General features: G+C 38.7%; 1 protein-coding gene across 5 annotated transcripts in view; it reads left to right on the top strand.

The window, feature by feature from the left end:
• usp36 (ubiquitin specific peptidase 36) overlaps nt 1-14,065 on the top strand; it is a 64,954-nt gene that overhangs the window by 13,616 nt on the left and 37,273 nt on the right. For all 5 annotated transcript variants that reach the window (XM_048610798.1, XM_020530763.2, XM_048610799.1 and 2 more), the window contains 2 exons: nt 5,240-5,501; nt 8,178-8,396. In XM_048610798.1, coding sequence (XP_048466755.1) covers nt 5,240-5,501; nt 8,178-8,396 — 481 coding nt within the window. The remainder of the gene's footprint in view (nt 1-5,239; nt 5,502-8,177; nt 8,397-14,065) is intronic.

The following is a 14,065-nucleotide window of genomic DNA, read 5'->3' as shown; positions in this document are numbered from 1 at the left end:
GCCACCATAACTATCTTGTTGATCTCTCCTGCTTTTGGGGATCTGCGGGTAAGATCCCTGTGTTCTTCTGAGCTTCCTGGTGTTCTCCTATTCATTTGAATGCTCTCTTGGTTTGTTACTTCTTTCAAACTGCTTCACCCCTCAGGGTTAAATTCTGCCTGCCACTGATTTGCCCATCTGACCAATCCATCTACATCCTCCTGTAACGTAATACCTTCCTCTTCACTGTCAACCACCTGGCCAGTTTTTGTCATCCACAATCTGGGATACAGCTCATCCGGACCTGGGAAGTTGTTTGCTTTTAAGCCTATCCAGTGCCTCTTCAACCCTTATAACAACCTACTCCAGAACTTTACAGACCCTTTTCCCAAATTCACTACCATCATCCTCCCACCAACAAGGACAGATGTGAAGTTGTTGTTGAACAGCCTGTCGATGTTCTCTGGCTGCAGGCACAGACTTCACACGCACATGTGTATACACCCCTGATGGGCCTGAAGCTAGTCCTGGTCACACTCTGTCCTATGATAGCATATTGTGGGATTCCCCCTTTGCTTACCTGCCAAAGTACTTACGTGCCCCCTCTTTGCCCTCCTAATTGTTTTACAATGTTCCTCTTGCACTTACTATGCTCCACTAGAACCTAATGATTTGCTCCATTTGTGCCTGTTACAAGCCTCTCTCTTCCTCCTTATCCTGTTCTGAATATTCCTAGATCTCGAGGGTTCTCTGGGTTTGTTGTTGCTCCTACATTTCACCCTAAAGGGAATATGTTGGGCTTGTAATTGCCTCAATTTGTTTTTGAACACAAGCAACACTCCTTCCACTGTTCTGTAGATTTCTCACAAATAGCTATTCCCAGTCTACTTTGGCCAGATCTTGCCTTATTTTAATCAAACCTGCCTTCCTCCCCCCAATCCAAAAATTTTGCAAACCCATCTTTCTCCTTTTCCATAACAAAACAAATGGTGTTGTTCACTTTGACTGCCTGTCTGGCTTTGTTGCCCAGAATTAGGTCCAGCACCGCACTCTCCCTTATTGGACCTCCCACATGTTGATATAAATAGCTCTCCTAAACGCATTTTAAGAAATATGCTCCCTCTGTACCCTAGGTATTAAAGCTATTTCTGTAGAATTCAGCAAGTAAATTAGACAACTGTAGATTTCCTTATCCTTGGGTGGACCATATTGTCTTCCCTGTCAGTATCTGTGTTATGATCTTGTGGTTTTGTCTGATATTTGAAAACAGTATGTGAATGAATATCTCCCATTCACTGTTTTCCCCCACTCTCCCTACCTTCCCTAACTTTTCAATGGTCTAATTTGAAAGATACTTTGGCATCTCAAACCCATTTTTGCACGTACCTTATGTTTTTGAAAATCAACTGTTTAGATGGTCAAAACCGTAATGCAAATTTTTTGTTATTTAATGAGAAAACTATTGGCTTTCTTTTCCTTGTGATTAATTTGTGTAGTGTGATATTTCTCTGCCACTTTGTCGTTGTCTATTAATCATTAATCAGACTTAAAAGTTGCCTGTGTGTACCCTTTTGCTGTTTGTTTTTAGATTTGCTAATGTTCGACTATCTAGCCTGTTAGATGACTGCTATTCTTAGAACACTGAAGTTCTTTTTATATAAAAAGCGAAAGACTTTAAAGGAATTTGATACTTGTAAGAATAAATACAGTGCCATTTCAGTGAGCATTGTATCTGGATTAGTTGAGGAATTAGTAATACCAGCCTCTGAGCATGGACCTTGTAAAATTGAAATCAAAACATTTTATTAAACAAAATACTAGAAGGTAAGAAAGGCTATTGTTTTCCTTACACGTAGCTGTTTATTCCAGAGGTGTTGGTGCAGATTCAGAACCATAGTAAGCTTCCACAATCAGTAATGTAATAAATGACTAGATCACCTATTTCAGTGTTGTTCATCGTCATCTTCTATGCCTCCAATTGCTTCAGGGAGACTTGGACAACCAATAGTAGGCACCTCCAAGCACTAGAGAAGTACCAGTAGTAGTGCTTTTGCTGGTTTTAAAAAAAAAGAATGAACCTGTATGTCAAACATTGAGGTCTAATCATTCAAATCCAGCTCTGTTGGGCAGAACATGTTCTGATACACCTGACACTGGACGTTTGAACCACTTGCATTATTCAGAATTTGGTTGTGGTAGGAGCTTCCCAGGAAGACATTAGAACTGCTTGTGACTGAGCAAAATGAAGGTTCATTTGGGAAGGCATCTTGTACCTGCAGAGAATTTGTCAGCTATGTCAAAGGTGAAATGTGAGAGAGATTATACAAAGATCCATACAACTTGCCTACATAATCCTCCAAGCACTACCTGTGATCGCAAATCTGACATTGGACTGGTCAGACATCTCATAAGCATGTAATTCAGAATCCATGATCTATTTGCTTTACTTACAATAAATTGCTGTTGCATCCTGTGCAGACCACAGTAGAGAAATTATGTTCCTACATATGTACCTTCTTGTAGTCAGGTGATCTCTCAGACATTCTTTTTACTTAAGAACTTTCTATATTTTGGAAGTACCTTGTACCTGGTATTTATAAAATGATTGTTGAAGTATTAAACTCGCTATCGTAAATGTTGGAAGATTTTGAAAATGAGAAATTATGAACTTCAGACAATGACAGCATTGTCAATATGATTAATTTCCCACTTGAAGTTACCTTCTTTAAATATAAAAGCAAGAATTTCTTTATTCTTCCAACTCTTCCTGGTCTGTAAGTCTCCTATTGGTAGTCATCTGTTTGATATAATTTGCCTTGAATCAATCTTTAAAATTTGGCATCAACTCATAACTTTGTGTTGCTTTTTTGGTTTGGAAGTTTTTGAACTATTTCCTCAATTCTTTCTTTTCTCTATTTGGACAGCACATGCACCCAGTTTAAACCAAGTGCTTCGCTGCAAAATATGGAAAGTTTGAACTTAAGGGCCCTAAACCTGCTGATCAACATGAAATTTTTATGCATTTTTGTTGCAGAAGCATAGGGTCAATAAAGTCAGGTCTGATGGACTTGGTGCATACTTAGTAAAGCACCTACAATGCTAAACACCCCCTGGTCATATTTTTAAAAATGGCTGCTTGCCCTGGTGACAAGTGTTGCACTAATATGTTGCAGCAAACAGTGAGCTAACTTTTGTAGGTGATACCTCACTTTGCCTTGATAATTTGTATTCTCTTTAGACACTTGTGTTCCACTTTTCAGACCTTCCGTGGAAAACCACAGAAGCTGTTAACAGTTGTTGTATTTTGAGTGATTATTTTCTCCTTTTTGAATACTCATCATTATTTGACTCCACCCCTCTTAGTTAATATAGTGAAGAACAACTTACAATTTCTTGCTTTTCATCCACTCAATGTGTTCTGTTTACTTGACATTGAAATTAACTTATCTTTTTCTGGTATCAGATTGACTTCATAAGGTTATATGATTTCTAAATTACTGATAGCATTTGTAAAATCTGGATTTGTGCAAACTGACCAGTCACAGTCTGTCCGCACAATGAAATGGCTAAATCAAGAACCAATGTTAGTATATTTTTCTGTGGGATACTTGTTCTTGTTCTGATTGTTTGTTGAAAAAGCATCCATCCTACCAATTTTAATATTCATCATAATTACTCTTTATTCCCATGTTCCACAGATGCAAAAAATTAATTATACTGTAAAATTAATTGTTATAGCTAATTCGTGGTCAGTTTCTTGGTTAAAATGAAATGGTGCCGAGTCCTGAAGTAAAAATTGCATAGAAGTCTATTTAATATCTTTTTTTTTAAAAGAAAGTCACCCCAGTCCTGTCAGACAAAAGGGCTGCTCTCTCACTAGAGAGATGACTGGTGATTAAACTTGAGGGTCACCATACCTCAAGAGAGGGGAAGATGTTGAGAAGGGGGTTCCTTAACGTAATCTCAGCCATTGCAGGAATTGAACCCATGCTGTTGGTATCACTCTTGGGATGGAAGTGTTTTAGAATCATTGAGAAGTCATGCAATTAAGTGTACACTAATGTGTCAGGCTAGATTTTGAATAATTTGTTGTGCATGCTTAAGTAAATACATTTTGAGTCCCTTTTGTAGGTTTTAGTTCAATGAGGAAAAATGTTAGTTGTGAAACGTACATTTTTGGTAAATTGTCTGGATTAAACTAAATTATTCTGACGGCAGCTGGTGACTCTGCATATATTTCCATGAATCACAAAAATAAGTTGTATGTTTAGATTCTAGGTTTATGAAGGGAACACTCAATACTTTTTTGTAAACCTTTTTGTACTTTTGTATCTTCTGTACAAATTTCCGCATATTAGATGCACTGGCCATGCTAAATTGCCCTGTAGTGTCCGAGGATGCAGAGTCAAAATGGGTTAGCTTTGGGAAATGAAGGGTTATGGGGACAGGGTGGGGGCTGGATCTGAGTGAAATGCTCTTCAGAGGGTCAGTGCAGACTTGAAGGGCCGAATGGTCTCTCTCTGTACTGTAGGAATTATATGATTCTACCTTTCTAAAAAAAATACCATTAATTCAGACTTTAAGGTTTAATGGGGTTAGGGCTTTGATCATTTTTTAATACCAAAGCAGATCTCAATGTAAAATGCAGCTAGTGTCCACTTACAGGATAAATGTTATTTATAAGCTGTGTGAAAATTTGCTGTAATTCTGTTACTACTTTGGTCAAAGGGGAGTCCTATGAAGGAACTGTAAAACAATATGTTTGTTTAAAATTGATGCTTTATCTCAAAATACTTGCCCCGGTGAAAGGAGAGCTAACTTTTCCATTTTAAAAAGATATGTAGAAAATGTACGACCACAGTTGTAACGAAGATTTACTAAAAGTCAAACAGATTAAATTCTTCACCCTAAATTGGTGCGTGTCATTGCGTCTCCTTCTGATTCCTCTCTGCTGCCAACCTTGGCTAATCTTTGTGTTTTAACTGCCCCAATTCTTCGGCTGGGTAGATATTGCAAAAATGGGCTGCGGTTTCAATGAAAGATCCTCCTGGAGAAAAATTTTGCACCTTCAAGTTGAAATGAATATTAATTAACAAAATTTTAAAAATTAACCTTAGCTCAGCTGAAATTCCCTGTGTGATCACTTTGGTTTAATGTGGCACTGTTACAAAGGGAACAAGGTTAGTTCAACCTTGTATCGATTGGTTCATTGTACTGTTGGTGGAAGATAATTCAGCTCATTATATTTTCTGTATTACAGTTATGCACCATGCCTATAGTAGACAAGTTGAAAGAAGCCCTGAAGCCTGGACGGAAAGATTCTACTGATGAAGGTGACCTTAACAAACTGCTAACAGCTTCAGCAAAGAAGGTTCTTCTTGAGAAAATTGAATTCGAGCCTGCCAGCAAGAGCTTTTCCTGTCAGCTAGAAACACTGAAGAGCAAATATGTCATTTTGAATCCTAAAACTGAAGGTGCAGTCAGCCAGAAAAATACTTGTTCCACCCCAACAAAAAAACAAGGTATGCATATCCAACCTTCTTGAATTGCATTTTATTATCAAATACACCCCATGGTTTAGTGACTGTGGTGGGGGATGGGAGGTGCTACTACAGCTTCATGTTCCTCTGATTTTGACACTGGCAAGTATAACTTCATGTCGCTTACAGTCATTTTAATAATGTTAATAAGAAAGATCTCTGCGCAATGAAACATCAGTATATAATGGCTAAATTCTTGGAGATTGAATTTTGACTTCATTATGTGATTCATTGTAACAAATAGCCAATATTGGCTCTGCGGATATTTTACTGTTTAAGAACAGTAAATACTTAACTTGCTGAACAAACCTTAATTCTGTATAGCTTGTAATATGTTGACATGAGTTTGGTGGTATTTGAATGATCATACGTCAAACTTCAAAGCATAGGATCTTGTTTAATTCTTCAGGCTACTTCCACCAGAAGAAGAATTAGCTCAGATTAGTTGCCAAATCTCAGCTGTTCCCATTGCTTGATTTCAGCAGACCTTTATCTTCAGCTCACCATTTATCTTCCCTTCTGATATTATCCTGTTCAGATTCTGCTACTGTATGATAGGGTGCCATTCTTCACCTTCAAGTTTATTGTCATGGCCTTCTTTTGCACTGTCCTCCTTGTTATGTGGATTTTTTTTTTCTCTCTGGGAGCTGTCGCATCCAGACATTTCATGCTGTTCTATGTTTCTTATGTATATCACTGACTGACAGAATTGCCATCATCTTCCAGAGTACAGATGTCTTGATTTATTTCCCTAACCATTCACCCTGTTGCTCGGGTCTCAGTAACTTGACCACTCTCTTCTTGCATTGACTTGGCTTTACCGCAAGCTCGGCAAATTAGTCCACAAAGAAAACTTCCTTACGTCTGTGGTTGTTCTTTTTGTGATCTGTAGCTTCCGCTCGTTGTATTTTATTTTGGTTTCACTGCAGCAAACCTGCTGCCCTTCCTTTGGCTTATCTGAAGGCTAGCCAGTGTCGTCATCATCTGTCTGCTTTGTGTACTGTATCTGCAGCCTTCAATATGGTAAGCTTGTGCTTTGTAATTGGTGTTCTCGTATTTCAGCGTGTGGAACCCCAAATTAATTCATCTCTCAGCCTTTAATCAATGTCCTTAAATCTACATTTCCTGACTGCGTTTCTCAATCTTCTGTAAAGTTATGTATTATTTCACCTGTACCTTGCCTGAGTCCTTGAAATTCAAGCTGGTAGATCCAATGATGTGATTTTTGGAAGGATACAGATGCTAAATCTTTGAAAACTTACACCTGCGTTTTTGCTGTCGTCTTCAGTTAGGTCCCAGCTGCTAATTTTTAATCATATATCGCCTGCCCACAAAATGTATAGCTGGCTTTCCTTTTGTTTCGGGTGTCTTCTAGGTAATTGTTGAAAGTCAACTGCATTTCTGCTTAAATTTCTCAAATATTTCAATGAAGTCATCAACTTCCCAAAGCATTCATTGTTATGCTGGTGTACATTTAGCTTTTTATTTTCACTGGATTCGCTAAGTTTTTCTTCTGGCTGTAATGTGGATCTCGTTCTCAAACAAGCAGCTAATTCACCTTAAAATGCTTTTGTTTTACTCCCATTTGCTCACTGTGGTGATATGTTGATACTGTATGAGTTCTGCATTGCTTGAATAACCATACTTCAGGCTTCAAGGAATAAGAACTTTGTCTTGTTAAATTCTACAGGCCGCTTACAAGGGATGAAGCACTGGTTCACTGCACTCCTAAACCAAATTCTCTTTCACGTTACATGCACGTCCAGGTGCATCTATGAAAATCTTCCGAACTGAAAGACTCATGGATAACTTTAGTTACTGGCTTTAATATATAACTTAAGTGTATATATACAACAATACAAAAGTTTGCATGTTAGTCATCCATCTTTGAATGTTAGAATTTGCTGTGGAAGATGTGAACAACCCATACTTATGCTCCTTAATGATTTCACTGAAGGATAACTTTTTGTTACCTGTGACAGGGAGATTGGGTATTGTAAAGTAATGCATCATGTCTTGATATACCTTACTTTTTAATTGATATTTTTGAGCCCTGCAGAGGTGCTGAGTTTTAGTTTTACACTTAAAACATGTTTTCCAAGAGTGGAATATGTCAACATTGAAGTATTCAGCCCAACATTAACTGGCTAGTTCTTGTACGAGGAGTTCTTTAGATATTGACTTTTGTCACAATAAAGTTCTCCAGTGAATATTTGCGTAGTTAGAGTTAATGTTTCGGGTCCAGTGACTCTTCCTCAGAACTAATGGTAGCTGGGAAAATGTTGATTTGATGCACAAAAACCAACATTTTCTGAGCTACCATCAGTTCTGAGGAAAGGTCACTGGACCTGAAACAATAACTCTGATTTCTCTCCACAGATGCTGCCAGACCTGCTGAGCTTTTCCGGCAATTTCTGTTTTTGTTTCTGGTTTCCAGCATCCACAGTACTTTTTTTTTATTTGCATATTTGGAGTTGCTCTTTATAAGAAGCTACCTTGTTGGTTTCAGCTGATGTCAGCTTTCAGATCAGTACTTTTCTGTAGATGTGGAAGTAAAGATAATGTAATCAAAAATTAGAGATTGGTCATTTATGCAGTTGAATTTCCTCCACTTCCCCTTACCTAAAGAACATTCTGCTTTTATTTGCTTGTTTTCAGTCTGTGAAACCAGTGGCACTTCAAATGATGGGATCCCAGCCCCTCAGAAAGTACTGTTTCCAATGGAAAAGTTGTCCATGAAATGGGTCCGTGTGTGCAGAGTTGGTGCAGGACTCCACAACCTCGGAAATACATGTTTCTTGAACTCCACTGTACAGTGCTTGACTTATACACCCCCACTGGCCAATTACCTCCTTTCAAAAGAGCACAGCAAGACATGTAAGTTCTACAGTATCTGGAATCTTTGAAATTTAAGATATTGCAGGATTCTGGTACTCATTTTTATATTTGAAGGCTAGTCTTATTCAAGATTTATGTTGCACCAGCTCTGCAGTTTTTCAGTTATATTTGTTGCATCTCTCCTTTTTTATTGAGCGTTTAATGTGCATGTTGATTACAAACCTGGTGTGAAAGTAGAAAAGGTCAAATCTGTGAAGAGCTTGTAGAAATCCAGAGAGTGTATTTTGTGAACTGACATAGTTGCTGCTGACGTAACTGTTCCTGACCTAAAGCAGTTAGGATTTCCCTAGATTTGAAATGTTTGAGTTTGGTGCAAGAGTAGGAATGGCAGGAGGTTGATCGAAAGGTGCTAAGTTCAGTTCCTTTGAGGAAACCTGCCAGATGACCAGTGATGTTTTGTACTGACCAGCCAACTCAGCAAGGTTTGAAGCAGGCTAGTCCTCTGCCCTGTCAGCTTCAGCTTGTATCATTGCCGTGGGAAACCTAAAGGAGATTGAAATAACAGTCATAAATTAATTATAAAGTATTCTACTTCACAGCAGCTGATTGAAGATAAAGTGCAAACTTTGCATTCTTCCAAATTAATTTGGGTATGTGAAAAGTGACCTTACTGAAATGGATGTTGATAGCATTACTTGTCTCAACTTAATCCATGTGAGCAAAATTGCACTTGGAGAGAAAAGAGAAATTTTGAGTTAACGCCTGATTGGCTAATTTGCATTTCTTGTAGGTTAAAATATTTCATCTATTTAAAACTATCTGTCTTCTTTTCAATAATATCAAACCCATCAATTTATTTTCTCATAATCGTATGTTATGCGTTCCACATTTGTTGTAATGTGGACTGTTGCTTTTAATTATGAAATCATTTTCTCTTTCAAAATGTACAGTGTTTCTGTTAGTAACTGGGGGAAGTAATGACAGGAACTGGAACAGAGATAGATGTGAATAGAGTTCAACATTTGATTTTTCTTTTTCATGCAGGTTAATACCTCACTTTATACTGACAAATTGCTTTGCTTTGTTTTTTGAATTGACTTTTCCCAATAAGGTTATTAGGGCTGAGCTCAGTTGGTTGGATGAGCAGTTTGCAATGTACAGTAATGGCAACGACATGAGTGCCAATTCTTGCACCGGCTGAGGTTACAATGACGGTCTCAACCTCTCCCCTGGCCTGAAGCGTTATGACCCTCTGGTTAAACCACCACCCGCTCCAATAAGAGAGCAGCCCCATGGTCCAGTTGGACTATGGCAACTTTACAGTCACCTTTCCGTCCGAATGCCACTGCATCCTTCAACAACATTACAATTAGTAGTAGTTTGAAGATGATGAGCTCGGTTGCACTATTCAGTAAAGCTTGATCACATTGATTGAACACATCCCGTCCACTGTAGTAGGATCATGATTTGCTTTCCGTTGGGCCCTGATAATTTTGGCAGAGTGGGCCTAGTTGCTTGTGGTTGCTGATCCCATAACAAAACAACAAATAAAATTGTAATCTCATGCATAATCTAATCAGCTGTCTGTCAGAATGTTATTTAAACAAATATTGTTACATTTAAGATTGCTATCCAGGTGGTGATATTCCATGTTGGTGAGACATAGTGCCTTAATCCAGTGTGTTATGTGTTCTGTTCCCCATGTTTACCTCATCTACCTTGATCAAAAGTTGTCAGAATTTGTACTTTTGTAAAATTGAGTTTTCATTTACAGGCAAGCCTATTCAATACTATGTTCACTATGAGAACAAGGTGCAGTTCTGGTTTATTAATGTGTACAGTGGCCTAAAATGTCAAACATACATCGTGATACCACAAACTGTAGTACAAATGCAGGGAAGGCTGGACTCTGTTGCTTTCTTGTGCAGTACAGATAAGCCATAACGAAACTTGAATAACTTAGTTCTTTTCTCTCATCTTTTTATAATGGCACCACCTTGAACTATTTATTTTTAACAAACACGATGTAAATGTTTTCATTTGTGTAAATTTGTGATCTAGAAAGTAGAGGTGTGGAGAAAATTACCACTGCCAACCTTCCTGCAGCTGTGTTTTTGCAGCTTGGAATTTGGATGACCTTGGTGTGTGAGACTGAAGTGGATACAGTAAATTGCACATTCTGCAATGCTCAACCCTAGAAACTGGCACGATTCTGTATTAGGATGTTAGTCTGAAACGTAGCAAAAGCAGGTCGCTGCTCATGCGGAACTTGTCCCAAGGCTGTACGTAGGTCTGGCAACCAACAGTGGATCTATATGAAAAGAAACTAGCTACAGAAACTAGTAAAGGACATGGAAGGAGGTTTCCAGACTCAATAATTGAACTATTGAAATCTATATTGAATCGCAGAGGCTTTAAGGTTTTCAAGCGGAAAATGAGATGCTGTTTCTGCAGTTTGTGCTGACCCTTGCTGGAGCACTGCAGCAGGCCTGAGACGGAAATATTGGGTGCGGAACGCGATGGTATGTTGAAGTGGCGGGCACCTGAAAGCTCGGTCACTTTACAACACAACACAACATAACAGGAAATGTCTCCAGTTGGATGCTTGGAGAGGTGATATTTCCAATTGAAATACGTGACCTAGATTCAGAAACACAACGCAAAGTGGACAAATTAACAGCTGCTTCCAAATTAGGGTGCAGAGGTGTCAGCTCCAACATAACGCAATGAATTGGTCAAAAACGAGCATAACCTCTGTGCATGCTGTCTTACTTTGCTCTCAGTCTGGTAAACTATTTTAAAATTCTTGTCTCTGTTTTCAAATTCCTACATAACTTCCCACTTCGTTAAAAGTTTTTCTGCCTTCAGATGGTGACAAATTGAGTTCACTGTGGGGAAACTGAGATCACCCACTTCAAACCTAAAATGACAAGTCATAATTCTTTGGAATAGAAACAGACTACGAACAGTAGAGTAGCAAAGCGTTTTAGTGATTTGTGTTCAGAAATTCTAAAAGTTAAAGCACAGTAGAGAAAATAATGATTAAGGCTAATGGAATGTAACTTGGAATACAATTGAAAAGTTTTATACTTCAATTGTACAAAGCCTTACTTAGACTCCATACAAAGTACTGTGTTCAGTTTTGTGCACCACATTTCAAGGAAGATATATTGACCTTGGAGAGGGTGCCATACAAAGTCATGACAATGAAATCTATACCTAAAGGTGTTAAATTGTGAATATGGCCTGTTTAAGTTTCATAGTCATACAGCTTGGAAACAGGCCCTTTGGTCCAATGCCGATCATAATCCCAAACGAAACTAGTCCCACCTGCCTGCGAGTGGCCCATTTCCTTCCAAATGTTTGTTCTTCATGTACTTTTCCAAATGTCTTTCAAATGTTGTAACTGTACCCGCATCCACCACTTCCTCTGGAAATTCATTCCATAAATGAACCACACTCTGTTTTCTTAAAACAAGAGTTACCCCTTTTGTCGTCTTAAAAGCTTTCTCCTCCCGCCTTAAAAGTACGTCCCTCAATCTTGAAGTCCCTCACCCGAGGGAAAAGACACTTGTTGTTCACCTTATCTATACCCCTTGTGTGTATGAACCTCCATAAGGTCACTTCTCAACCACCTATGCTCCAGTGGAAAAAGTCCCAGCCTCTCCTGTGTTTAGAGGTTTAGGAGAATCTAATTGTGGTTTTGAAGAATTTGATATTGGTTATATGTTGAAGATGTAATGTTGAAACTAGAGCTAGACCATTTGGAAGTTTTGTCTTAAATCACACAGGGCAGTAGAAATAATCTGCAATTCTCTTTGTGCACCCCGCCCCTCATAAAGGTTATTGTTACTGGTTCAATTGAAATTTTCCATTTTGTTTTCAGTTCGGGTTTCAAAGGGCAGCTATTATAAGTGGAGTTGAGGTACAGATCAGCCACCTTCTGGATTGTTCCATTGTCTCCTGTATGCTTGACCTAATGTTAAAATGTATCCAACTGATGCACAGCAGTAATCTTGGAAGCCAAAAGTCAGAAACATAGTTATACAGCACAGAGCAGAGGCCCTTCAGCCCATTGGTTCTGTGCTGGCCTATCTACACTAATCCCACTATCCTTGACATCCTTGTTAACACACTTTAAGTTGTCATCCATGTACTTTTTTCAAAGGTTGAGGTCTCCTCCCCCATGTCCTCCTAGGCAGTGCATTCGGATTGCCACCACCCTCTGCTGAAAACAAAGGTCCTCAAATCCCTCTAAACCTTCTGCCCATCTTAAAATTATGCCACCTCATTATTGACCCTTCAGCTGAGGGGAACAGTTGCTTCCTCTTGACTCTGTCCGTGTCTCACTTAATCTCGTACACTTCAATCAGCCCCTCAGCCCTCTCTGCTCTTAACAGCAAAAAATGACGTGAGTAGTAGTGTAACTGCAGAGTCAAAATGGTATGGTATACAGTGGAGGACGTAATGATCAAAAATACAATGCTCTGATCAGACATTGACTACTGCAGCCGTTTTTTGATTGCCGTTAGACAATTGTGTGCCTAGTAGGATGGATGTTTGTTTCTTCTAGTATGAAGGATTCATAATTTTTAAAAACCTTTTATTGATGTTAGTGTTAAATCTAGATAATATTAACAGGAGTGATTTCTGATCAGTGCCAGAGCTTAAAAAAATTTGCATTCATATGCAGTTGTATTTTGAAAACATCAAGGTAGCAATACAGTTCAATTCGATTTAAGTTCCGTTCTTAGAGAGATGATTTATCCAAAAATAATTACCCTCTTGTGTCACAGTGAACTAAGCTAATTGTGCTCCATTTCATTTTTGTCTACGTATTAATCACTTCTTGTGGATGTACTCTGAGGACCTGTGGGTCAAGAGCCTAAAGCAAGATGCTGGGTTTTTTTGAGTTCATCACGTTGAGGGATATTGCTGCTTGGGAATAGGACATCTTTAATCTTTATGTTGGCTCTGAATTTTGCTAATGATGACAGTTCTTGAAGTATGAGCTTTGCATGGCAGTTTGATGACCTTGAGTAAACTTGATGAGCTTAATAAGGCTGGCAATAAGGAAGGCCTATATGGTGCCCTCCTGTCGGTAACTTTGGTAAATTCGACCCTTGTTTAAGATTCCTGTCACTCTCTCGTTGGGTTAAGCACTGGTCAATTGTCCTAAGCGTTTTTTTAAATAATGTACTGCAACATTAAAGGAGCAGCCTGCCATGCTAGCATCCTTTTCATCTGTTTTCCACACTTCGTTTTATGTTTGAATAGTAATACTCACTTCAAGTTCCTTAACCCATTTCATCTTGGACCTTAGAGTCAGTTGATGAAACTTTCTTTCCGTCAGTTAGACTGAATTTAAATGAAAACTGAAAGACTGCAGATGCTGTAAACCAGAAACAAAAACAGAAATTGCTGGAAAAGCTCACCAGGTCTGGCAGCATCTGGTGCTGCCAGACTGAACTTAAACTCTGCGTCAACGATAGAAGATTGCCATTCTCTCTTCCCGAACTGTATATTGCCTGTCAGGAGAGGAGTTAGTGACTATATTTTTGTTGATGATGACTTTATTTTTCCACCGCTTTGTCAACCCGACATTGCTTCCATGCTGATGTTTGCCTGTGTGATATCATTCAGACTATAGCACGGTTACAATACAGGAGTAGATCATTCAGCCTGTTGTATTGGTGGTGATTGTCTGA

Source organism: Rhincodon typus, chromosome 23 (genome assembly GCF_021869965.1).
Source record: "Rhincodon typus isolate 14 chromosome 23, sRhiTyp1.1, whole genome shotgun sequence".
NCBI lineage: Eukaryota > Metazoa > Chordata > Chondrichthyes > Orectolobiformes > Rhincodontidae > Rhincodon > Rhincodon typus.
This window is presented reverse-complemented; position numbering and strand designations above follow the sequence as displayed.